Source organism: Pantherophis guttatus, chromosome 10 (assembly GCF_059756535.1).
Source record: "Pantherophis guttatus breed Tessera chromosome 10, ASM5975653v1, whole genome shotgun sequence".
NCBI lineage: Eukaryota > Metazoa > Chordata > Lepidosauria > Squamata > Colubridae > Pantherophis > Pantherophis guttatus.
The window spans coordinates 3,303,171-3,330,379 of NC_142072.1; the positions used below are offsets into that span (position 1 = coordinate 3,303,171).

Genomic DNA, 27,209 nt, shown 5'->3' on the forward strand with positions numbered 1-27,209 from the left:
CTCCAGCACCAGAGTTCCAAGGCCTCCATTCTTTGGCCTTCTCAGCCTTTCTTATGGTCCAACTTTCACAGCCCTACATTGCAACTGGGAAAGCCATAGCCTTTACTATATGCACTTTTGTTGGCAGGGTGATGTCTCTGCTTCTTAGTATGCTGTCTAGATTTGCCATAGCTTTCCTCCCCAGGAGCAAGCGTCTTTTAATTTCTTGTCCCCGTGTGCGATTATTATTTTAAATATAATTTTTAATATAATTAAATCATTATTTTTTTAAAAAATCCCCATGTTTAGATCTGCGGCTGTCACATGACACTGGTCGCCGCTAGAATCGTGTGTCAAGAGGAGGGGGGGGAAACGCCGAGTTAATACTGCTCTGATACCTAAAAATAAGAGATAAATCCAATATCGACGGGCATTTTTGCGTGTGCGAGGGTTAAGCTCCTCCGGTTGATGCAAACCCGGGGGGGGGATTGGAGAAGAAAAGCGGGAGCAGAAAGAGATTTTATTTTAAACTTCTCCCCCCCTTCCTTTTCCCCGCGCGGTGGTATCGTCCGGAACGTCAGATTAAAAATCCCTGGGCAACTCAACGCTCCAAATCAGAACGTTGGAGGTCCGAACGTTCTGTCGGCCCTTCCGAGGCGGCGCGCGCAGCCATGGCGGTCAAGATCAAAGTGGTCTATTGGTAAGGTCGGAAGCGCGGGGATCCCTGCAAGCCTTTGGGGAAGGGGCTTCCAGCCAGGCGGGGCCCTCTTCGGCGTGGCTTCCCCTCGCCCTGCAGCGGGGTCCCCATTCCCTCCCCACTCTAGGGAAAGGATACTGCAAAATCCCCATTCCCACTCCACTCCTTGGAGAAGGATACTGCAAAATCCCCATTCCCTCCCCACTCTAGGGGAAGGATACTGCAAAATCACCATTCCCTCCCCACCCTAGGGAAAGGATACTGCAAAGCCCCCATTCCCTCCCCACTCTAGGGGAAGGATACTGCAAAATCACCATTCCCTCCCCACCCTAGGGAAAGGATACTGCAAAACCCCCATTCCCTCCCCACTCTAGGGAAAGGATACTGCAAAATCCCCATTCCCACTCCACTCCTGGGAAAAGGATACTGCAAAATCTCCATTCCCACTCCTGGGGGAAGAATACTGCAAAATCCCCATTCCCTCCCCACCCTAGGGAAAGGATACTGCAAAATCCCCATTCCCTCCCCACTCTAGGGAAAGGATACTGCAAAATCCCTATTCCCTCCCCACCCTAGGGAAAGGATACTGCAAAATCCCCATTCCCACTCCACTCCTGGGAGAAGGATACTGCAAAATCTCCATTCCCACCCTATTCCTGGGAGGATACTGCAAAATCCCCATTCCCTCCCCACTCTAGGGGAAGGATACTGCAAAATCCCCATTCCCTCCCCACTCTGGGGCCAGCCAGGGGTGGTATTTTCCAGTTCTCCAAACTACTCAAACTTTCCGCTACCGGTTCTCCTGTCAGAACCTGCTGGATTTCATCCCTGAATAAAAGGAGAGAGCATCTCGTCAGAAGCCAGGCACGGCAGCTGTGTTATGCCTTTTGAGTAACTTAACCATGGCTTACTGAATTATATTGGGGGGGAGAAGGGGGTTGCAGGTCCCTGGATCCTGTGACTGGCATCATAGAGGATGCCAGGCTTAAAAATAAAATAAAATCTGGTTGGTTTGGGCTGAGCCTTGTGTTCAGGAGCTGGAGGGGGAGATGTGAAATCCTTCATTTTCTTGAACATGAGATTTGCCAAAAAGTTGGCTTGTATAGGTGTACTGTGGAGTGCTTTTTTTTTTTTGGAGTGCTTTTTTAAAACAAGGGGGCATTGATGCTGCCTTTTTTGAGGATGGAAATTAAGAGTTGCTCCATGAGCGAGATGGGTGGTTTTATTATTAATTCAATTTATATGCCGCCTTTCTCCGAAGACTCCCAGGGATCTGATCATGCATAATAAGAGTATAATGGTGATGATGATAAGCTTCATGTGCTGACAAACAGAAAGTAATGTTAATTTTTCCTTTCATTTTGTTTCTAGTGGAGCCTGAGGCTACAAACCCAAGGTACGTTAATTATTTTAAATTGTGAGCTGCCCCGTTGTGTGTATGAAATGGGCATGTATAAAGTAAAATACAATAAATTTATTCACTTAGCAAAGATACTTTGAGCCTGATTGAAGAGCCCAGATAAGCCGCTTGTCATATCTAGTTCTGTCTTTTAATTGCATTTTTTTTTTTTTAATATTGCTGCTTTCAAGTGAGCTTTAATTTCTCAGAGAAACCATTTAGCTTGGATCTTTCTAAATTTTAAAACTTTCTCCTTTTTTCCCCTTGTAGTTTCAACAGCTCAAGAAGGAACTCGAAAAAGAGTTTCCTGGCAAGCTGGAAATTGTGAGTCTTTCCAGCCATTCCTGATTCCGTCTTCCTTTTTTTCCCTTTTCCCGCCCGTCATTTCATGGGGTTCCCTAAATGAGTAGATTTAGGGCAAGAAGAAGGATTTTGTCATTTGGCTGGCCATTTTAAGTAATTTATCAACTGCACTTTAATTAAAGGTCTTGTCTCTATAGAGACATGATGCAGGCTGAAAAACCTGCTTTAAAAACATCTGATCTTTTACAGACCCCTTGCGTGTAATATAATACAAGTTGCTGAGGTTGAGAAATAGTTGAAATTTCTGCAGGTAGTCCTTGACTTACAACAGTTTGTTTAGTGACTGAAGTCACAACGGCACTGAAGTAAAGGGACATGACCATTTTTCACACTTGACCGATGCAGCACCCCCATGGTGATTTACATTCAGATGCTTGACAGTTGCATCCAAGTTAGATTCAGTCCATACACAGGAGTGTGGGAGAGGGATCTGGATTCAAAGATTAGGAGACGGGTGATTGGGAGATCCATGACTGAGAAGTGGGGTGCATGTTTGTGTGTTTCGGCCTGCGGTGGTTAAGGGGCGATGATGTTGTCTTGGTTCCATCTAGAGTGGCGAAGGGACTCCACAAGTCACAGGATGGTTTGAAGTGATGGTAGCCGGGAAAATGGTGCACTCCAAAAAGGTAAGCAGCTTAACAACAAAAAACCTTCACTGAAGTCAACAAAGAACATGGAGGAACAAAGTTGTTGGGAGCTCAGCTGTGAAAGTTCTGGTGGTTTATGAAATCAACTCTGGGGGTCGCACAACACCCCGTCAAGCCCTAAAGCTAAATAAACCATATTATGGGTTATCTCGATTCAGAGTTAAGCTGCAAGAGAAGGCGCTGTTTGGAAGACAATCTGGTTTTGTTTGCAGCTCTTTGGATTCTGGGGAGTTCATGTCAAGTCCACCACGGGAAGGGAATCATGGCTTCTTTGTATGGACAAGCATGTGGGCATGGAAGGAGCTGGGCTGTAACTCTGCTTTAACCGGTATTTCAAATACATAGGAAACCTCTTGTTGTGGAAGAACTCAAAGGCACAATTTCCTGGAGAGAGGTCCTGAAATGATAGTCGAAGAAGATGGTTGCGCGTTCTTCCGCTTTTTCCCACTTCTATAAATAACTAATTTCTGTTATGTTGAGAACAATGCTTCCTCTCATTAAGAGCAAATCTAGTTACAAGATGGGCAGATTTGTTTTTCCAGGGAGAGTAATAAATCTGCCCGGAGGCAGTGGCTTGAGCGTGCCCTGGCATGAAGAATCTTTACTATTTTTAGAACTGCAGCAACTTCCTTGTGTCGTTTACACAGCAGAACTAAATCCTTCTTTTCTCTAGAACGGAGATGGCTTTGTGGACGACGATGCCAAACTCAACAAGATAATTAAGGCCATCAAAGCAGCTTTGGCATGAGGACCACTTTAGGCGTGGGCTAGCAGCTGAAAATGCAAGAGGTAAAATCATAAAGACCTCGGTCTAAAAAGTATCTGCTATAAAGAATGATGGGTCTGGGGTTATATCTAGGGATGACATCATATAGGGATGAAATTCTCAAAGGGTCCCAGTCAAATGCTGCACGTGCCTTTTTTCATAGAAAAAAAGGATTTGTTACAGAAAACACTTCTCTCTAAAGAAAAGTGATCTGGTGAGGATCTTTTATTAACATTGGCTTGGAGAATTTCTACAGATGGCTTTGTCCATGTATTGCAGATCCGAAGCCTAAAAAGGCTAACATGTTTTTTAAAAATAGCTTCTATCCTGTCTCCTGCAATTATCAAATGTGATTACTTTTAAGGTTATTTGCAAAAATAGCTACAAATATTAGCAATCCTTCATTCTAAAGAACCTTTTAGTCTAGGTAGTATTTATGAAGTTTCAACCCATAACCCGGGGTTTATGATTCCTCAGTTCATATAAATTGAGGCTTGCATGAAATATTTTTAAGTCACTATCTGAGTGGGGCTCTGCCCCCCCAATAAAACCTAACCATAGCTACTCCATATCTAAAGATGGGGTACGTCTTGCCAGCTAATATGTGAAACCTGTTCAGATCTGCAGGAAACTCAAAAAGTATTTTGCAGAAAGACATGGTGCTTTACATATAACTTTTCCTTGTACGTATAAGTTTTCCTTGTACGTATAAGTTTTTAAAAACAAAATTCTTTTTCATTTGGTAGCTCAAGAAAAAAATCTGTTTTGTTCATCTTGGCCAATCGCTCAATGACGGGAGCTGCTGAAATGTTGCCTGACACCTGGCAGTTCCCTGAAAACTCTGCGCTGGATGCCAACTTGATCAAGGCTGGATGGAAAAACTTGTGCTCTAATTCAGTGTTTGGGTGTGAATTAAGTGCAACTCCTAACCTGTCTGTCTTCTGTTTTCATTGTGTGCTGCATGCAAATACGGCTTTGTGGGTTTTTAAAAAAATACTTGCATTATAGGCCAAAAGGATTACTGAAAAATAGGCAGAGTTGGAAGATTCATCAAATGTTTGCTTTCATCGTACACAAAACGCTTCCAATATATGACGAAACCAGATGCAAAAAACCCTTTGTCTCGAACAATTTTAGACCCCTAAAACATCTTAATTTGAAAATATGCATTCTTCTTTCTTTCCCACGGCTCCTAACTTTCCTGTTGCAGGATTGCGTGCTTTATACCCACTTCTGACTTCTTTGCTCAAACATTGTCAAATGCACTGAACATTTAATAAAATGTTACTTCCAAAATGTTGCGACCCGTGTGGAAACATTGGGCACAAGACTAAGTCTGCACATATGACACAGTAACTCTTTAGATCTATTAGAGATTGATACATTACTTACTGATTGCATTTACATACCACCTTTTCTCTTAATAGAATTCTTTTATTGGCCAAGTGTGATTGGACACACAAGGAATTTATCTCCGGTGCAGAAGCTCTCAGTGTACACACGTACAACAAAGTGATAGCAATAACTTTAGACTTATATACCAGTGCTTTTACAGCTCTAAGCGGTTTACAGAGTCAGCATATTTACCCCAACAATCTGGGTCTTCATTTTACCGACCTCAGGATAGCTCATAGATCATAAATCATAGTTACAATCAACCATAATTTGCAAACAAGTGATAAATCATAAGATTACCAACAGGAGATAGTAGGATGATAGTAAGATAGATGAGAAAAAAGATGAATCCGGCTCCCCCCACCTCCACTTTGCTGCAAAAGTCATGAGGGTAAGGACTGGTCATAAATCACTTTGTAACTTTGAACAGTTGCTAGCCAGTTTGGTCTAGTGGTTAAGACAAGCTAGAAATCTATAGAAGTCCATTAGGTGACTTTGGGCCCATCACTCACTCTCAGCCCAAGCCACCTAACAAGGTGATGGGTTGTGGGGAAAATATGAGCAGAAAGCAGTATTAGATAAGTTTGCTGCCTTATTTTTTTTTAAAAAATGGAATGTATCAAAAAATGACTGTTAAGTATAGGACCACCTGCACACATAGTCCTCAACCTGCGATCACAATTGACCCCAAAATTTACGTTGCTAAGCGAGAGAGTTCTTGAGTTTTGCCCCATTTTACGACCTTTCTTGACATAGTTAAGTGAATCACTACAGTAAGTCAGAGTTGTTAAGGGAATTAACATTGACATGTTAACATTCCTCATTGACTTGGCTTGTCAGAAGGACGCAAAAGGGGATGATCACACAACCCCATTGCAGCCGTCATAAGTATGAGTCAGTTGCCAAGCATCTGAAATGTTGCTCATAGGACCAAACGGGGGATGCGGCAATGGCCGTAAGTATGAAAAATGGTCCCAAGTCCCTTTTTTTCAGGGCTGCTGTAACTTTGGATGGTCACTAAATGAACTGCTGTAAATCAAGGACCACCTGTATATACACCCACCTGCTTACACAGCCCTTTCTAGTGCACCTAGATTATCTAATATAAAGGCATCAAAAATGGGGGACAGCCATAGAAGAGAGATAAAACCACAGATACGAGATCAATGACAGAATTAGATTCAAGAAATTCCCCTCAAGAAGGCAACGTTTCCAATCGGGTTCTTTCTGTGTCCCCTTCTCTCCGGGCTGACTGGGTATCCTGCAAAGCCAGATTTATAAATATCTCTTTTTAAATATATATATATCTATGTGTGTGTGTACAGTTTAATTGTAAACATATCCTTAAAAGAGTAGTAGTGACGTTTCGACGAAATCGCATTCATCATCTTCTGGCTGAAGTTCTTGGTTATTTATGTATGTATGTATGTATGTATGTATGTATGTATGTATGTATGTATTTATTTTTCAAATTTCTATACTGCCCTTCTCCTTTCGGACTCAGGGCGGTGAACAGCCAAGATAAAAACATCTATACAAACATCACAGTTAAAAATAAAGTTAAAATAATTTATAAATTTGGCCCATAATTTAAAACTTGTCAATTATGGGCAAACCAAACCGAGAACTTCAGCCAGAAGATGACGAATGCGATTTCGTCGAAAGGTCACTACTACCCTTTTAAGGATATGTTTACAATTACACGGGAAGAAACCCGAGATATTAACTGTACACGCATATATACCCGTGAAAACTTACATAAACATATATATTTTTCAATAAACACGAAACCGAAAACAAACATACTCCGCTTTTCCAACAAATTTGCTGATCTGTTGGGTGATTCTTAATTGGGAGATTTTAAATTGATTGTTTTTAGTAGTTTATTGTTTTTATCATTTAATTTTGTGAGCAGCCCTGAGTCCTTTGGGAGAAGTGCGGCATATAACTATAATTAATTAATTAATTAACAAAAAAATACAAGCAAAAAAAAAAAGAGATACAAAAAAAAGGAAAAAAAATGAAAAATAAAAGAAAAAAACATCTTTTATGCAGAACTGTGTCCATTTACAAAACTTATCCTTATAAAACTCTTATGGTCTATATATTCTACTTCATCGAATTTTGTTAGGTCTGAGCCTGTTTCATCTTTCTCTTTTTAATCCATTCGTACCATTTCTCCCATGATACATACTAAGCCAGATTTAGAAATCTCTCTTATTTATCCCCGGGGTTGCCTCATCGCAGCCGCCCTGGGGCCGAGAACCGCGGCTCCCGCCTGCCGCCAAATCCACCGGGGCTCGTACGAAGCCGGGACGATGAGGGGCTTGGAAGGCCCAAGATGGCGGCCTGCGCGCCATGTTCACCTCAGCTGACCCTCCCCCTCCCTCGCTCGCTCCCGCCTCCTTCTCCAGCCGCGGTGCATGATGGTTAAAAAGCCTGGCCTTGGAACCCGCCATTTTCTGTGGGGGCAGGCGGGAAAGGCGGGAAGTCGGCGAGAAGGCAGCGCGAGCGCGGCCGCGACACGACCCACGGCGCCCACGGTCGCTAGAAGCGCGAGGCGGACGAGCTGAGGTAAGCCCCACCGCCGCCTTTTCCGTTAGCTGCGGCGGGTATGCGTGTGTGTGGGAGGGGGCAACGAAAAAAAAAGGGCGCATTAAAAAACTTGAGGTAGTTTGAGGCGATGCGTTTCATCTTCTTGCCCCCCCCACACACCCGTAGAGCTTAAATCCCGCCTTCCGTGTGCCTCCCCCGGCGATTGGTCGGAAGGGCGACGATTACGGTCGCATCCGTGATAGGTTGGAAAGGTGGAGGCTGATTGGCGCCCGGTCTGTGTCAGTCTGCCTGGAGCCTTTGAAGCCATCCCGCCGCCCAAACCCCCCACCCCCACCTTTTGCTCTTTAGCGAGCCCGGGCTAGAAGGCGATTGGGTGGCCGCGCGCTGGCCACTGGGAAATAAAAAAGCTCCGCGGCGTACGTGCGTTCGGGGGGGCGGGCGGGGGTATGGTTGGTGTACCATAACGTTCCGAACAGCCAATTGGAGGAAACGGTTTCCGCAAAGGATTCTGGGGCGTGGAGTCTTCTCTAGTCGCGCAAGCGCAGCCCAGCCGGCTGGGTATAGATTCTACTTCAACTCCCAGAATTCCAAGCTGTTTATTTGGGAAGTAGGAATTCTGGGAGTTGAAGTCCGGTGGCCCTGACAGGATAGTTGTATCTCTAATTATTTCTAGAAGTTAATTACGAGGCTGCCGAGGGTTTTTTTTTTTTTGTTTTTTTCTCTTCCTCTTTTTTGTTCCTGGGTGCTGATCCTACCAATATCTGTTTCATTTATTACAAGGAACTCTTAGCCACTTTTAATGAATTTTTTAAAAATAAAGCATTTTTGCGGCCTCTTTTTGCTGGGTGACAAGAAAACACGAAAAAAAGCTGGGTTTTTAGGTATAGGTTTTGCCAATATTTAAGATGTTGGCTTGTGCTGCAAAGTTATCACCTGCCCAGCACGTTAATCCTTATTTTACACGGAGTCCTCGATTTACAACCACAATGGAGCCCCCAATTTTTGTTGCTAAGTGAGACATTAAGTGTCAAGTGAGTTTTGCCCCATTTTACGGCTTTTCTTGCCACGGTTCTTGAGTGAATCACCACAGTTGATAAGTTAAGTAACCCGGTTGTTAAGTGAATCATTGCCGTTGTCAAGTCAGCAACATGGTTGTTAAGTGAATCTGGCTTCCCCCCCATTGACTTTGCTTGTCAGAAGGTGGATCACATGACCCTGGGGACACTACAACCGTCATAAATACGAGTCAGTTGCCAAGCCCTCTGAATGTTGATCACGTGACCACTACAGCGGTCATAAGTGTGGAAAAACAGTCGTAAATCGCTTTTTTCAGTGCCGTTGTAACTGATCGGTCACTAAATGAACTGTTGTAAGTCAAGGACCACCTGTATTTACTGCAACCTCTGTGCCGCTTCAGTCAGAGCAAGTGGTTTACAACATTAGAGAAACACAAAATGCAAAAATAAGACAAACTGTAATCAGACTTCTCTAATCTAAACAGATCCAGCACCATTTTTTAAAATCTTGGGACAAACACAGCCTGAATAAGATCATTCTTCTCCAAAACTGCTTTGAAGCATCCAGTTGTTGTTTTTTTTAAAAAAAAAACTTTTGAATATGGTTCAGGAGATCCAGTGGATCCAAGGACTGTAAGCATGCCTTGTGGTTTGACAATACCAGTAGTCTTCAACTTACGACCAGTTGCTTAATGACCATTATGATGGACCCGCAAAGCTACTTAGCATCTCAATTTTGAAGTTACAGTGTGTCTTCCCCACCCCTCACCCTCCTTTTGCAATCACAGGATTGCATTTCGGGGTGTTTGGCAACCGGTTCATCTTTGCAGCATCCTGCAGTCGCATAACTATAATTTTCAACATTTTTTGCTGGTTTCTGGTGCTTGCTTCTGATTTCCAGCAAAAAAACCCAAAACCATTGGATAAAATTGATCCATTTAACAACTGCTGCATTTGCTTAACAACTGCTTCAAAAACTGCTGCCTCTAGTCACACAGTGCCTTGATTTATGACCCCAACAACTGTAATTCTGGGCTCAGTTACTGTCATTTGTGATTTACAATCATAACTCAAGGACTACTTAGCCTTATGAGTTGTTTTAGAATAGGAGGAGAGGTAAGCCCTCTCTTGCAGTGTCCAGAACTCAGAATATAACTTTTTCTGAAGCTGAGTGATTTGTAAACAGTCAGGAAAAAAATATGGGATCGTTTACATTAGTTTACAGAAGAAACTCCTGAAATAATATAAGTATGTTGGAAGACAGAGGGTTTCAAGAAACTCACATTGTCCACAGATTTTGGTTGCCAAAGCAGGAAAGTTATTTTTTGAAACATTGGAAGGTTTTTTTCCCCTTTCTCTCATTTTATTCTATTTATAAATATATTCTTTGTATGCAGACTGTTTTCCAAGAAAGTGAGTTGACTTTGTACATCAAGATAAATATTCGAAATCGTCAGGCTTCTTAGTCGTTTTCTTTTAAAACAAGAACATGTTGGAAAGAGTGCTATTGTCTTATAATGAAGGATCCTCTCTTTTCATTAGCAGAGGTTTTGCATCCTAAGAAACTTCCAGAATGGCCCGTACCAAGCAGACTGCCCGTAAATCCACTGGTGGGAAAGCACCACGAAAGCAGCTGGCCACGAAAGCTGCTCGAAAAAGTGCACCATCGACTGGTGGAGTGAAAAAACCTCACCGTTACAGGTATTTGGATTAAGACTTTTGGTGGAATTGGGGAGTGGTTGCTCTAGGCCATGGGTCCTCAAACTACGGCCTGCCAAAGCCATTAATCCAGCCCGCTCAGGACCACGAGGCTGCCCCACCCACATCGCCCTGCCCACCCTTCGGCCAAGCACAGGACTTACCTTTGCGAGCCCTGCAGGCTGGAACTGAAAGTAAAGCCAACAATTTTGGCCTGCAGAGACGTTCTGGAGGTGGGGGGAGGTTAAAAATGGGGTGCACAGATGCCTCAGAAGGCCAAAAAACGGGCAACCAAAAGAGCACCATGCAAACAAAAGCAAATAAAACACCCCCAGGAGCAAAACAAATTAAAGCTTAATTTGTGTGCATTGTTCAATGGACTGTTAAATTGGCCACAACCATCTAGTCACATGACCTAGCCATGCCCACCCAGCCGGTCTGGCCCCCGCAACAGTCTTAGGGACCGTGAATTGGCACCCTGTTTAAAAAGTTTGAGGACCCCTGCTCTAGGCCCTGCAACCCAGCCAGGTCCCATTCTCACTTCCAGAATTATTTGTCCTTTGAGGAAGTTCGCCTGTCCATTTTGTTTGATTTGCCACCATTAATAACTTTTCTGTGGAAATCCCAAAGGTGCTTTCTCAGGGCGCAACTGGACTTCCTTGTTTTTTGCTTTTGAAGACGTTTCGCTTCCCATCCAAGAAGCTTCTTCAGCTCTGACAGGATAGTGGGGAATCAACTATCTATGTTCATTCATAGATTCACAAAATAGATTCGTATCTTCAACTATGAGCTGAAGACATTTCTTGGCTGAGAAGCAAAACATCTTCGAAAGAAAAAACAAGTAAGTCCAGTTGCCTCCTGAAAAAAAGCACCTTTGGGGCAACCGTGACCGGGATGACTGAGAATCTCTACAGACTTTTTCTGTGGGAAAGAACGTTTCTGATTCTCAAGGGTCCCTGGGAGTTGCTTGCGGGAGGTGAGCCATGTTAAACTTATTTCCACGCTATCCCATCCAGGCCTGGCACTGTGGCCCTGCGAGAAATCCGGCGGTATCAAAAATCCACAGAGTTGCTGATCCGGAAGCTGCCCTTCCAGCGCCTGGTCCGTGAAATTGCTCAGGATTTCAAGACAGACCTGCGGTTCCAGAGTGCTGCCATCGGGGCTTTGCAGGTCGGTGTGCCCTCAAAATCTCTCTCTTCCTGTTTTAAGGTACAGTCCGACAACTATTCTGCTGACGGCCAAACGTATCTCAAACGTGTTGCCCCAAAGGCCCTTCTCTGCTGTACCCCCTAATACTGCCAGTCCTAATCTTCTGGCGCATAAGCTTCTGCCATGTAGTGTGCTTTCTTCTGTAATGAGAGGCGTCTGGATTTCTACAGAGTTTTTCCTTTCTCTGCCATGGTGAAGTCCAGAGCCTGAAAAACTCTCTTTTGAATAAAGTGATAAGACTTGGAGGGTGGGAAAAAACCCTGAAATATCTTCGTCCAAAGACCTTACCTTTCCTTTTTGACACTTTTGGCAGTATCGAGAGAGCAACAATTGCCCAAATAGAATAGACACGGTATGGATGTGACATGGGTGGGGGGGGGGGCAAGGAAAGGCCAGAAGGTTACGGCAAAGGGCAAAGTGGAATTTATAATCCCATCCTGACTTAGATTGTGTAACGATGTTTTCTAATTGTGCCTTTCTGCATCCTTTAGGAAGCCAGCGAGGCCTACCTTGTGGGTCTGTTTGAGGATACCAACCTGTGTGCCATCCATGCCAAGCGGGTCACTATCATGCCAAAAGACATACAGCTGGCCCGCCGAATCCGTGGTGAACGGGCTTAAGTTCCACTCCCCTTCCAACACTTAAAAACACCCCCCTTTTTCTTGGCAGCCCCACCCTGCTCGTGTATTAAAATACACTCCAGGTTTTCCTTTTCTCTTTCTCTCTCTCTCCCCCCCCTCCCTACTCCTGTTTGTAGTAGCTAGGACATGTGAGGAAACGTTAGGTAATCTATCATAGTAGCTCTCCAAGGTTCAGGAGACCTGATTGCTGTTCATCATGTACAAGCAAAAAACAAAAACAAAAAACACAGGAAAGAAAAGAAAACCTTTGAAATCTGCAAGACGTCTGGATAATGTTTTTTTGTAAAACTTTTTTGTTTCCAGAATTGCAAAAAAAAAAAAAAGAAAAGAAAGAAAAAAAGGAAAAAAAAAGAAAAATCCAAACCCAACAAGGGGACATTTTTTGAAATGATCCGGTTTTATATACAAAACTTAAAAATATAATTGCAGGCGTTTTCAGCGATATAAAGAGTTTTTTGGTCTTGAGTTTGTAAAAGTGTTTTTGCAAAACACTACACACTTCTGTTTACCGTGTGGAGTTTTTTTTTTTTTTTTTTCCTTCTTTGTATTTAGACAAGGAGTGCTTTCTTTAATTTCCTCTTTTCCATTTGTCTTGTGTCTGTGACTCTAACCTCTGTATCAATAGGGAACCACCTTGAGACAGTAAGGAAACAAAATAAATGTTGAATGAAAACAATCTGGCTTCTTTCCTTTTGCCTTAATGGAATACTTTTTCACAGACAGACAGACGTTGGGTTTTGTGAAGCTCTTCAACCGAATGTGCCAGAATAGAAAACAAACAATACAGAATAACAGAATAGATGGAAGTTTGGAAAAACAGAGTTGGAAGGGACCTTGTAGGTCATCTAGTCCAACCCCACTGCCCAAACAGGAGACCCTACACCGTTTCTGACAGAGGGAAGTCCAATCTCTTCTTGAAAGCCTCCTGTGATGAAGCTCCCACAACTTCTGAAGGCAACTTCTGTTCCATGGGTTGATTGTTCTCACTGTCAGAAAGTTCCTCCTCATTTCTAGGTTGAATCTCTCCTTGGTCAGTTTCCATCCATTATTCCTTGTCTGGCCTTCAATAATACCGAATTTGATCAGTTTCAATGCAAATGAGCACCAAGGTACCAATGTAAAGTTGCAAAATTTTGTGAAAAGTCCCCAACGCTGAACTTCCTAGTAAAATACTTTCTGATCAGCAGAGGGCAGTAGAGTCTCATTCAAAAACTACCAAGGGGAGAATGCAGGCAGGCAGGCAGGCAGATGAGATTTTTAGACACAAAAAGTCCAAGGAACTCAGCAATACTTGGCAAGCCTGTGGTTTTTAGAATCAGAATAGAGCTGTTAGTTTACATGTCATCTTTAGCTCTAACATGGTTTGTTTGATTTCAGCTTACCTAGTGTAGTAGTGGCATATTCCAGGACAGGATATGCCCAGCATTTTTTTTTCCTCCTCTTGATTTTGTTCTGAATAGAATGGAGTAGGAATAGAATAGAATAACAGAGTTGGAAGAGACCTTGAAGGTCATCTAGTCCAGCCTCCTGCTCAGGCAAGAAACCCTCTACCGTTTCAGACAAATGGTTGTCCAATCTCTTCATAAAAACTTCCAGTGTTGGAGCATTCACAACTTCTGGAGGTAAGTCGTTCCACTGATTAATTGTTTTGTCAGGAAATTCCTCCTTGGTTCTAGGTTGCTTCTGTCCTTGATTAGTTTCCATCCGTTGCTTCTCTCCTGCCCTCAGGTGCTTTGGAGATTAGCTTGACTCCCTCTTTTTGGGGGCAGCCCCTCAGATACAGGAAGACTGCTATCATGTCACCCCTAGTCCTTCTTTTCATCAAACTAGACATACCCAATTCCAGCCACCGTTATTTTTATGTTTTAGCCTCCGGCCCCCTAATCATCCTTGTCGCTTTTCTCTGTACTCTTTCTAGAGTCTCAACATCTTTTTTACATCATGGTGATCTCTCAGAGTTTAATAGAATCTCCCTTATGCCGTTATTTATACTGTTAAATATATATATTTTTAATAATTTGGAGCTGGTTGTGATAGGGGAGCTGAAACGGCTCTGAATTCACCAAAAGAGCTCAGGATATCCACAAGGAGCCAAGGAAGGACAAATGAGGCAAGGATTCAGTGGTGTAGGTAGTCCTCGACTTACGACCGTTGGTTTAGTGTCCGTTCGAAATTGCAACGTCACTGAAATAAAAAGTAACTCGGGATCGGTTTTCACACTTAGCGACCTTTGAAGCTTTGCGTGATCAAAAATTTGGGCACCCATTTGTATTTATGATAGTTGCAGTTTCCCCAGGGTCACCCGATCACCATTTACAGTCTTTCGCAGCTGGTTTCCGACAAGCAAAATCAATGGGACAAGCCAGATTCCCTTAATGACGGCGCAATTCACTTCACAACGGCAAGCGATTCGCTTCACAACAGTGACAAAAGGGTGGTAAAATGGGGCAGAACTCAAAAAAGGCCTTTCTTAGCAAGGGAAACCTTGGCTGTAAATCGAGGACTACCTGTACATGGTCCAGTCTGTTCCTGTTTCCTCACACACACATAACACACTTCCCCCCACCCTCTGACAACTCTGCCCCGGGACTGCACAGGCAGCCTGTGTCTCCCTCCTTGGAACATTTCTGAAGGTATTATCAAGAGCTTGGAATTCCTGGAGGGATTTGCACACAGGGGTAGTTTTGTCCTGGCTGTGGTTCCCCCCTCCCACTTTGGACCTTGGGGCTGGGGGGGGTTGAAGAAATGGCCTTACTGAAAGGGTCAACTACATACTCAGAGTGTCAACTTGCAAAGCTTTCAAGTTGCCATGAGCAGGAGGGAGGGAGAACTGAAGTGAATTCCATACATTCTTTCTGACCGCAATCAGGAGGAGGGTGTTAGGTTTCACAGCCAGCCAAAGTGGGTAATTGGAGAATGATTTATGACATGGCCAGAGAGGATTGGAGAGGCAGGGTCATAGGGGAACGTAAATCTACGTGGGATCAGTCCTAACTGCATCCGAGTATTGCCGGAATGTTGCTCCTAATAAATGACTATATTTCCTTTGAAGTTTAGATCGTGGCTCATGAATTAATTAGGGCATCTTTCGGAAACTTGACCCAGAGAACATAGAATCCTAGAGCTGGAAGAGACCTTGGAGGTCGTCTAGTCCAACCTCCTGCTCTGGCAGGAAACCCTATACCAGGGGCCGGCAACCTTAAACACTCAAAGAGCCACAAATATCCTAACCCACCCCCACCCCACCCCCACTCTGTTCAATTCTAGAGGGAACCGGAAATCTAGTTCCCCCACCAGTCTCCTCTTAGCGCAGTGTCCTTTTTCCTCTACCTGTCCTAACCAAAAAGCCCTATCAATTGTGGAGCCGTCCGGTGACAGGGAGCTGCAGCAGAGGGATGAAAGAGCCACATGTGGCTCCAGAGCTGCGGGTTGCCGACCTCTGCAGACAAATGGCTCTCCAATCTCTTCTTTAAAACCTCCAGTGTTGGAGCCCCCACAACTTCTGGAGGCAAATTGTTCCACGGATTCATTGCCTTCACCCTCAGGAAATGTCTCCTGAGTGGTAAAAATGGAGTAGCATGTTAATTTCATTGACTAAACCACAGAAATGTCATTGGAAAGAAAGATAATTTGGCCCAATGCAAATACTTTTTGAATGGGCCTTAACCATTGGATGCTATCTCAAGAGTGATTCCCCCCCCCCATGCAAGAAATATCTGTAGGATGTGAGGGGGGGGGAAATATATCAAGGCAATGTGATTCTTCTTCAGGATTTTCTCCTCCATATCAAAAGGGCTTCTCCCACACGCAGATATGTGTGTTTTTGCATGCAAGATTGTTTTGCTGCAATGCAAATGTGTTCTTGCATGCAGATTTGTATTTGGCCCAAATGCAAATATATGGAAGCCTCCGTCTCTCAAAGGCCTATGAATCCGGAAAGATTTTCTTAAAGAATGAGATTATGATTGAATGAGTGAAATGCCTCTTTATTTCTTTCTGCTTCCAGAATTCATGAAGGTAGCTCTCAATCTTGGCAATGTGAAGATATGTAAACTTCCAACTCTAGGAATTCCCCAGAAATGGGAGCAGGATAAGGCTGGGGCTATTTGGCTGGAGGGCCTAAAATTAATTATTTTAACTTAATTATTCAACCAGTCTCCAAAAGATAAGAACATCATTTGGAGGTGAATTGAGATGACTCCGCTTGCACTGCAAATCTGCTTCCTGATTAGCTGTTTCCTTGCGAAATTCTCTTAGCGCAATCAAGCCCTTTGCTTCCCCAACCAAACTCTGACTGGGGAAGAGCAACAAAGATGATTAGGAGGCAAAAATGTATGAAGGACGGTTTTGGGAAGGATGGAATTGGGTAATGTCTAATGAAAAGAAGATGCGGGTGAAGGAGGAGAGTGCAAAAGTTGGCTTGAAACTCAACATTAGGAAAACTAAGATCATGGCTCCCGGCCCTCTCAATTCCTGGCAAATAGATGGGGAAGAAATGGAGGTAGTGACAGATTTTATTTTCCTGGGCTCCCAAGATCCTGGGCAAAACGTAAGACAGAAACTTGAATTTTCCTACTGTTTCAACTCAAAGGACCTTTAACGTCCTAATGTAGGGTTTCTTGGAGAGAAAAAAATAAATAAACCAGCACCTTCAACACTTCTCAAATCTGTGGATTCCTGCAAGATTAGAAACCAGGCAGTTTCCCTGCTCTGCTCCAGGGTAAACACATCTATCTCCCTTATTTGAATTGCTCTGTAGATGATCAAGATGTCCCATTAAACTGGCATTTGTTCCAAACTCTTGTTTTCCCTCTAAGTTTTCTGCAGGAGAGGTGTTAATTGGACTCCTGCCCCTGGGGTTGAGTGAATGAGAATGCCTATTTGTATCTCAAATTAACTCCATTTCCATACTGACTATGTTGATTCTAATTAACCAACAAGGAGAAAAGGCTCCCTGGTGAAATTGGAAGAGAAAAGCACAGCAAAGAGTAATAAATTAATTGCAGCATACAAAACTTCCCCGGTGTTTCCGGAGTCACTTTTGACTAGCTAATCCCCAGCCTATTGTTTCTGCCATGGACTGTCAAAATGTTGGTTTAATTTTTATTCAAAGCCAACCTCCTATATACCATGGGCATCGCACGTTGGGTAAGAGATGGATAACTGTAAAAAAAATGGGCGAAGAAGGAATATTTGCTGAGGTATCTTGAGCATTGTGTTCTTAGAAGCAGATGAGTTGAAACTGTCTTTTGTAATTAAACAATGTTTGGTTAGTAAGTTTGGCTAGGGTTTGAACTTTTCCTGAAATCGACCAACTATAGATTTGAAATAAACTAAATTTGAGAGTTAACCAATCCTGTTATTTCATTGATTGTGGGTTTACTACCAGTAGTTACGAATGTGAACCTGGTGTCTGTGGTGCGTCAACCACAATTTATAGCTTAGCATAATTATAATTTGGTGAATAAAATGTAGTTTAGCATCCCATCTCCCTTTAAGCATATATGGCCTCAGATATCAAAAGTATTTTTATTATCCTCAAGTTTTCTTAAAATTGGCATGTCCCATGCTCAAAAAAATGTAGATGGAACTGCTTGGAACGCTGTTTCTTTGAATATGCTTGCTTCGATCTACAATCCAGCTATACTGTACTACAGTCAAACATTAAACTTCCAATAGAAGATAATTTCACTGTGGGGCCCTTGGTGCTCTCTGAACTTGGTTGTTTGCTCACAGACATTTCATTACCCAACTAGGTACCATCATCAGTGCTAGTGAGTGTTGAGTTTGGTACCTCCTTATAAACAGTAGCTTGCCCTGCCAATGTTGCTGGAGGTATGCTTTTCTCCTCGGTAGATATTGTTTTCCCGCAACATTGTTTGTCTGGTGTCAATCCCTGCTTATCTAGATGTGCCTTGCTAGGAAGGATGTATTCCGAACTTCTTGTTTCCTTCTTAGCTTTTTGCTGTCCCTTTTTGAATGGTGTGGAAAGGTGATCGATCTCTATGTGTCCGTTGATGGCTGACCAATAATCCCATCGGGGGCAACCTAGCTGTACTCATGAACAACTTAAACAGTAGTTTATTCTAATTACTCTAACAGCGCTTCGTACAATATGTGCCAAAGCCGGCCGAATGAGTTTGGGCAGTTTTGTATGGAGCATTTTATTGAAATTAATGTACAGCTGTTTTTCCAGCATGTTGCATAAACCAGGCCTCCCTGCTAAGCTTTAATGTACTTTACTTATTTGGAGACTGATGCGATAGGAACACAACAACCATTCGAATTTGTGGCTTTGTGCTTTAGTTGAGCGCAACCCAAATGTGAGTGAACATGGATGCAGGCCACGGAGGCTTAATTTCAGAATAAGCAGGCAGCAGAAAAGCAGGTCATTCATACAACTGAGGAAAATCTGCCGGCTTTATATAACAGAATCAGAATAGAGGTGGTATGGGAGCTGCAAAGATCATCTAGTCCAGCCCTGTGCAAGAAAAATCTATTAAACTTTCCTGGACGGGTGATCGTCCAGTGATCTTCACGAAACCCTCCAGAGAGGGAGAAACTACAACCTCCATAGGAAGGCAGTTCTTCTGTTCTACAGGTAGTCCTCGACGTACGACTACAACCGAGCTCAAAATTTCCGTTGCTAAGCGAGACGGTGGTGAAGTGAACGTTGTCCCATTTTTAACACCTTTCTTGTTAAGCGAATAGGTGCAAGTTGTGAAGTGAATCTGGCTTCCCCGATGACTTCGTCAGAAGGTCGCAAAAGGAGATGATCCCAGGATTCTACAACCGTCATAAGTACATGCCAGTTTCCAAGAATTTTGATCAAGCGAGCATGAGGATGTTGCCATGAATGATCCTAAGTGTGAAAAATGATTGTAAGTCACTTTTTTTTTTCCAGGGTTGTGGGAACTTCAGTCACTAAACAATTTCTTAATTGTTGTGAGCCGCCCTGAGTCCTATGGAGATAGGGTGGCATACAAATCAAATTAAATAAGTAAATAAATGGTTGTAAGTCAAGCCCTACTTCTATTTCGCTCTTATCATCTTCATTTAATGACCCCATAATCCCTTGCATTGGGGTGGAGTCTGGGCAGCTGAATGGAGCTGAGTATTTACTGGCCGGATGCCCTTCCTGTCACCAATGCGGAGTTTTGTTCAGCAGATATATTCTCATTGTGCCCAGAGAGAGAAATATCTGCCTCTACCTAGGATCGAACTCATAGCCTCCTGATTGTGAGGCCAGAGCTCCACCTCTAGGCCACCGCACCACGCCTGCTATATGGCTCTTACGATCAGGATTTTTTTTCTCTTATGGAGAGAAAATGTTCATAAATGCAACTGAGATGCATTATATCTCGTCTCTGTGGCCGTGGGAAAGACTTCTAATCATTATCTCTGCAGCCTCCGTTGACAGGTAAATTTGCTTAAAAATCAAAGGGATTCATTTAATGACCATTGCCAAAAAGCTCATTGAATCAAATCAGGCCCAAGACCAACCGATTTTATGACCGTCACAATTTATGGCCATGATGGACCGGCTCCATTACGGTCATAAGTCCAGGACTACCCGTATGTATCTGAACACTGATACAATGTCTTTTCTCCAGCCTGGGACAGCTTAGTTTCCATCAGTTGGTCCTGGCAGAAACGTTCCCAAGATCTATATCTCTCTTCCCTTTACACTTCTTCTACCCTGTCTACATTTTTATCTAATTTCCAGGAAAATGGCCCAAGGGGATTTTAAGATATTGACAAAAGACGATCACTCGTGATTGAAAAACCCTGCTCCTTTTTAAGGTGCACAGAACATGCAATGCACACAGAAAAGTGGGTGAGCCAGTCCCAGCTGCCATTTTGACTTTTTTGACCTCCAACGCAGACATCCCCAATCAGCCCGGCTAGGACACATGCCCCCCAAATGATGCCACCCCCATCTGCCTGATTCTGTATCTCAACGGCACCAAAAATATATTTTTCCCTTCCCCTCCCAGTGGAGACCGTGTTTGCAAGACGATACTGCAAATTGCATTTTCCTCCCCCCCCCCAATGCTTATTTATTTCATCCACCCCCCCATGTCTCTCACTCTTCCCCCCCTTTTTTTTCTTTCAAACTCCCCCCTCCCCCTTTTACAATTTCCCGGCTAAGCCTGTTGGACAAATTAAATTGTAAGTGTGTAATTGCAGGCTGCCTATTTTTTTGGTGGGGAGCTGGTGGCTGTGAAAATTGGGAGTTGGATTAAGCTTTGCTGGAAATCCATTTTCATCTGCGTTTTTAATACGGCGGGACCTGCTGCTCTAGAATCCAAGACTGGATGCCAGATCCTCGCTGCTGCTCCGTGCCGTAATTGAAATGCGCGCGTGGAATAAAGGCAGCTGTAATTCCAGGATTATTAGCTCACTGAGGTCATTTGGACACACATGTGTGCAAATGCTTGCTTGCAAGAGAGAGGCCAGGAAGTAGCTGCGGACACTTTCCCAAAAATCTAACACGGGGTTCTTTAATCTTGGCAACTTGAAAACCTGTGAGCTTCAACTCCCAGAATTCCCCAGACGGCATGTTTTAATATGGATAGTCTTCAAATTCCAGAATTCCCTAACCAGCATGCTTTAAGATTGTGTTGACTTCAATTCCCAGAATTCCCCAGCCAGCATGTTTTATTGTGGATGGTCTTCAAATTCCAGAATTCCCTGACTAGCATGCTTTCAGATGGGTTGGCTTCGATTCCCAGAATTCCCCAGCCTGCATGCTTTAAGATGGGTGAACTTCAACTCCCAGAATTCCCCAGCCAGCCTGTTTTAATATGGGTGAACTTCAACTCCCAGAATTCCCTAGCCAGCATGCTTTAAGATGGGTGAACTTCAACTCCCAGAATTCCCCAGTCAGCCTGTTTTAAGATGGGTGAACTTCAACTCCCAGAATTCCCCAGTCAGCCTGTTTTAAGATGGATGAACTTCAACTCCCAAAATTCCCCAGTCGGCATGTTTTATTGTAGATGGTCTTCAAATTCCAGAATTCCCTGACTAGCATGCTTTCAGATGGGTTGGCTTCGAATCCCAGAATTCCCCAGCTGGCATGTTTTAATATGGGTGAACTTCAACTCCCAGAATTCCCCAGCCAAAGTGAATTGGAGAGGAAGGGGGACACACCCACCCACCCATCTGTATCCTTCTCCAGGACAGCCAAAAGAGCCTCAAGACACTTCAGTCCGGTGCCTTCCATCTCCTGCGGTCCTGGAGGGCAGTGACCCGTCCTGCCGAAGTCCGCTCGTCCCCTTCGCCGTCCGCTGCCACCCTAATCCGTCCAGTTCTATTCTCGGGCTGGGATTTTCAATTAAGAACGCTTACCTCCCCTCCCCTTTGCTGTCATTCCCTTAATGAGGACTAGCTGGTGGTAAATTAATTGTCCTGACAGTGTGACCCTAATCCGGCTATGTATTATAATTATAAGGAGTGAGTGTGTTTCTGTGCACTTGACCAAAGAAAAGACTCTGGTTATTTCCAGACCGATGTCTTGTAATTAACTAGCACGTGGACTCCTCCTGGCAGGAGATTATAAAGACTATTTATTTCCTTGGACTCGTTAATTTATTTCCCCCACCCACCCAGTTAGCGGGGATGGAGGGGGTCAGTATTTCCTTGCACCGATGTCTTTAAAAAAAAAAAAAAAACTTCACAGCCTGCCGTTGTCCCCCCTGCAATTCTTCCCCCCCGTCTGATATTTTGCAACACCCCCCATCCCCCCCCCCGTTCTCTCCTGGTCCTGGATCTTGGACTTCTTCGTGGTGTCCGACTGGAAACATTCGTTTTTCTCAAAAGCGCGTCGATTTCACAGGCTCCCCGGGATTACCGTTTTGCAAAATACTCGCTTCCTTGTTCCTCTTTTTTTTCAGGGCGTTAGCCTAAGTTGCCTGCAAGATTCCAACGGAAAAGAAATAATAAAAAGGTGGGAAAAGATCCTGTTTCGTCTAGTGGTTAAAGCACCTGGCTTAGAAACCAGGAGGCGGTGAGTTCTAGTTCTGTTTTAGGCATGAAAGCCGATAGGGTGACTTTGGGCCGATCTACTAGGAGATGGTGAGTTTTAATTTTGCCTTCGGCATGAAAGCCAACTGGTTGACTTTGGGCCAAAGACACTGGGTGACTTGGGAGTTCTAGTTCTGCCTTAGGCATGAAAGCCAGCTGGGTGACTTTGGGTCACTAACCAGGAGACAGGGAGTTCTAGTTCTGTCTTAGGCATGAAAGTCGGCTGGGTGACTTTGGGTCACTAACCAGGAGACAGGGAGTTCTAATTCTGTCTTAGGCATGAAAGTCGGCTGGGTGACTTGGGCCAAGCATTAGGAGACGGTGAGTCCTGGCTCTGCTGGCTGGGGAATTCTGGGAGTTGAAGTCCACACATCGTCCAGCAGCCAAGGTTGAGAAACACTGCTTTAGGGTCTTGTTCAATCTTCTCCATTCTCTTCTGGACATCTGGACCGGCTCACTTGGCTTGCTTAAGAACGACCTGCAGATGTTGTAAAAATCACATTCTCAGGGATGGGGCTTCCATCCATATCTTCTCCCCAGGATTTGGTCCACCCAAAGAACCCACTCCCATGTTCTTTTAAGGCCTTGTTCAATCTTCTCCATTCTCTTCTGGACATCTGGACCCAGCTCACATGGCCTGCTAAGGTCCCGCCATGCCAGTGTCTCTCCGGGAAGCGATCAACCTAATTACAATGGACGTTTGGAAAAGTGGATTAATGACTCACTTGCCAGCATGGTGGACATCTTGGCTAAAGTTACCTTGACCATTTTACCCCTCCTCTTCCAGGATTAGTGGGTAAAATATAGACCATGACAATCGACCTCACCCACCTCCCTTCCTTAAGGCATCGGAGTGGTACCCAACTCTTCTTTTCCGCCTTCCAATTTTTTACTCCCCGATTCCTTTCCTCCGTACCCCCTTCCCTCCTCCTGCTCCCCGGCCAAGGTCCGTGCCTTGCGACGCTCAGGTGAGCCACTCAGGTCTCCGTACCAACTTTTCCAACCTTCTGTATTTCTTTTTCCATGCTCCCCTAACAGGAGATACGTGATTATTTGCAACTTATCCAGCTTTAGAGGGGTTTAGCCCTCTTGATAAAATTATATCTAATGACTTAAAGTCTTTATGGTTGTAATGCAGCTTGGGGAGGCTTTATCAAGCTTAATTAAAAAGGTGGCTTGGTGGGAAGGGCCTTTTTTTTTTTAATTTAAAAAATATTCTTCCTACACTCCGACTGATATATTTGGGGTTGCATGCAATTGGGTTTGTCTCTCTGGAGAAAGCCCGTAAAGGATGGATAAGGGAAGAAAAAGAAGAAAGTTGGTTGGCTGTTTGAAATCAAGGGAAAAAATGGATAAAACAGAAGTGCTATTGCAACGAGGAAAAGGATGTTGAATTATGATTATTATTCTTTTTGTCTGCAACCCCAGTTGAGTAAAATAACTTGATGTATTTGTCCTGCGGACTGTGCAAATATTTGCAGGGTTCCTCTGAAATTCGACTTAGGTCTCAGCAAATGTAAAGTCATTTGCAACCTTGGTTAGTGTGAATTATTTGGGCTCCCCCCACGCTATCTTCTGCCTTTGGATATTGTGTTGATATGTTCCTTTTAAATGCAAATGTGTTTTTTTTTTTTTTTTGGTGGTCCTCAGTTCTCCTTGCAATCTTGCCTCATAGGAAGGAAAGGCTAGGATCTAATTATGCATTTACGGGGTGGATTTAATTTAATTTACTTCTCTTATTAGATCCCCAAGAAAAATTCTTAATTAAAAAAAATATATTTGCCAGTGACACCTCTAACAGCTTTCCAAGTCGCTTGGTATAAGCGGACTGATATCTTGTATTTTGGTTTATAATATCTACTTTCTTTTCCAACTGAGCAATTGGTCCGTTTTTAGAAAAATTCTAAGAATTCTAAATGCAAGGAGAATTTTTGTCTGATCCTCCCGGAAGGCGAGGGTCTCTTTTTTAAAATAGTTGCGATACGAAATCTGGAAACGGCGTGGATGAGACTCAGAACCGACCCAAATATCTGGAGCTGAAATTGTAGTTCTGCAGCTGAAGGTTTTTGGTTCTGACTGTAAGCAATTAATTGCAAAGGAGGATGAATCTGTAAGCTATTCAGAAGGTAAAAATCATAGATTGGATTGGAAAGGATCTTATAGATCATACAGATCACTGTTTCTCTCTCTTTTTTAATTAATTTATAATATAAAATACAAAAATAGAAAAGAAAGGAGTAGAAAAATAGGGGAAGGAGAAAGGAAGGGAAAAGTGTAGCGAAAGAGGAGGGAAAAGAAAGAAAAGGCACTGATTTCTGAATAAGTAGAATAAGATAATAACATCAAACCTCAACTTTTTACTTTTACATAATAGTACAAACTAGCCATTTCTGTAATAACAAACCTATCTAATCGGTAAACCCGAAATCAAAGTTTCATTTTTTTCCCACCTCGAGCACAAAGACCAGAAGCGGTTTCCGAGTAGAAACAAAAGTAATTGTGTGTGTTTTTTTCTCTTTAATCAAAGCAGTGAATTTAGCCATCTCTGCTAACTCCATCAACATTTGCAGCCAAATCACTGTTTCTCAACCTTGGGAGCTTGAAGAGAGGTGGACTTCAACTCCCAGAATTCCCCAGCCAGCTAGGTTTGCCAACTTACAGTGTTTCTCAACCTTGCTGACTTTAAGCTGGATGGACTTCAACTCCCAGAATTCCCCCCAGTCAACTAGGATTGCAAACTTACAGTGTTTCTCAATCTTGGGAGTTTGAAGATAGGTGGACTTCAACTCCCAGAATTCCCCAGCCAGCATAGCATGATTTAAAGCATATTGGCTGGGGAATTCTGGGAGTTGAAGTCCACCTATCTTCACGTTCATGGTTGAGAAACACCGATCTGGGCCAACCCTTGCTAAACTCTGATTTCTAGCCTCATTCATCACTAAAGTAATTGGTGTTGGCCTAAAAAAAAGATGGAGGGGTCCAGATTCCAGCTTTCTGCTCCAAAACTTGTAATATCTACCAGCATTTTGATATCATAACCTAACGTCATGCTAACATGATCTAAATTTACCTCACCCCATAACTGACTGGGTTCAGACAATATACGTAGGCATAACCTAGAGATACTTTGGTCTAGTGGTGAAGGTACCAGGTTAGAAACCAGGAGACAGTGAGTTCTAGTCCCACCTTAGACATGAAAGCAGGCTGGGTGACTTTGGGCCAATCACTGGGAGATGGTGAGTTCTAGCCCTGGGTAAGGCAAGAAAGTCTGCTAGGTGACTTTGGGCCAATCACCGGGAGACAGTGAGTTCTAGTCCTGCCTAAGGCATGTGAGCAGGCTGGGTGACTTTGGGCCAATCACTGGGAGACAGTGAGTTCTAGTCCCACCTTAGACATGAAAGCAGGCTGGGTGACTTTGGGCCAATCACTGGGAGACAGTGAGTTCTAGTCCTGCCTAAGACATGTGAGCAGGCTAGGTGACCTTGGGCCAATCACTGGGAGACAGTGAGTTCTAGTCCCACCTTAGACATGAAAGCAGGCTGGGTGACTTTGGGCCAATCACTGGGAGACAGTGAGTTCTAGTCCTGCCTAAGACATGTGAGCAGGCTAGGTGACTTTGGGCCAATCACTGGGAGACGGTGAGTTCTAGTCCTGCCTAAGACATGTGAGCAGGCTAGGTGACTTTGGGCCAATCACTGGGAGACGGTGAGTTCTAGTCCTGCCTAAGACATGTGAGCAGGCTAGGTGACTTTGGGCCAATCACTGGGAGACGGTGAGTTCTAGTCCTGCCTAAGACATGTGAGCAGGCTGGGTGACTCTGGGCCAATCACTGGGAGATGGTGAGTTCTAGTCCTGCCTAAGGCATGTAAGCAGGCTGGGTGACTTTGGGCCAATCACCGGGAGACAGTGAGTTCTAGTTCCACTTTAAGCACAAAAGCTGACTGGGTGACTTTGAGCCAATCCCTCTCAATCCAACCCACTTCACAGAGTTGTTATTGTGGGGAAAAATAAGAGGAAGAAGGGATATTAGATATGTTGGCCACCTTGGGTTGCTTATAATTTTTTTTTTTAAATAAAGACAGTCTCTAAATAAAAATAAATAACCTGAGGCCCCCACCATCGTTTAGCCGTTCCAAAAATAACACTCGCGCAGAAGCAGCGTCCCCTTGCACTTCATATTTGCTCTGCAATTCCACGTAGCCATCCATGCTACTGGGGGGAAAAAACCCACAAAAACTAAGCGGCATCTGGAACAGCAGCAAAGAGGGGATTAAGGACATTTGCCGCAGACTATTAATGAGCGTGTAAAAAGGACTGAAAATTTTGCTCTCTCGGATCCTTCCCCTGAAATTACTCTGCTAAGAAGCTTAGCAAAGAAAAATGTCCAAGAAAGCATTTAGATGTATTGTGCAACAGCTCTCTAAAAGAAAGAAGATTTTAATTTTTTTTTTTTTTTTTGCCGGTGGCTTCAGCCCACGCTGCTTTTTACGTTTTTAAGAAGCCGGAGCGAAGTCAAATGAACATTTAATGTTTTTATGTAAACCGCTGAAGTTATCAACGTTTCCCTTCCGCTCATTATCCTCGTCAGCATTACGAACCAAGAAACGAAATCTGGGCTTAAATGGGCATCCTATTTTTATTTTATTTTTTCCCCATTTTGCACACATTTCCTACTGCCTGGTTTAAAGATTCCTCTGCCGATTTAAAACTATGCAGTATTTGCAGCAGGGAATCCAAATGAAGTTTAATGAAGATACCTCTTTGTAAAAAGAAAAAAGAAAAAAAGCTTTGTTTTGACTTTTTTTTTTTAAATTTGA

General features: G+C 43.6%; 2 protein-coding genes across 3 annotated transcripts; both read left to right on the top strand.

The window, feature by feature from the left end:
• The first annotated feature begins 300 nt into the window (after positions 1-300).
• On the top strand, positions 301-5,147 carry SELENOW (selenoprotein W). Its single transcript, XM_034438080.3, has 6 exons — positions 301-679; positions 2,048-2,072; positions 2,346-2,399; positions 2,990-3,064; positions 3,759-3,874; positions 4,598-5,147. Exons 1-5 carry the CDS (start codon positions 651-653, stop codon positions 3,831-3,833), a joined length of 258 nt encoding a protein of 85 aa, XP_034293971.2. The 5' UTR covers positions 301-650; the 3' UTR covers positions 3,834-3,874; positions 4,598-5,147.
• Positions 5,148-7,654: 2,507 nt separating this feature from the next.
• Positions 7,655-13,042, top strand: LOC117677700 (histone H3.3A). Of its 2 annotated transcripts, none has more exons than XM_034438078.3 (4): positions 7,655-7,820; positions 10,361-10,519; positions 11,533-11,686; positions 12,217-13,042. In XM_034438078.3, the coding sequence occupies exons 2-4, from the start codon at positions 10,392-10,394 to the stop codon at positions 12,343-12,345; spliced, it is 411 nt and encodes a 136-aa protein (XP_034293969.1). In that variant the 5' UTR covers positions 7,655-7,820; positions 10,361-10,391; the 3' UTR covers positions 12,346-13,042. The 2 variants fall into 2 exon arrangements, with proteins under 2 accessions (XP_034293969.1, XP_034293970.1); XM_034438079.3 differs by having other exon boundaries at positions 7,659-7,820; positions 10,364-10,519.
• The last annotated feature ends 14,167 nt before the right edge of the window (positions 13,043-27,209 follow it).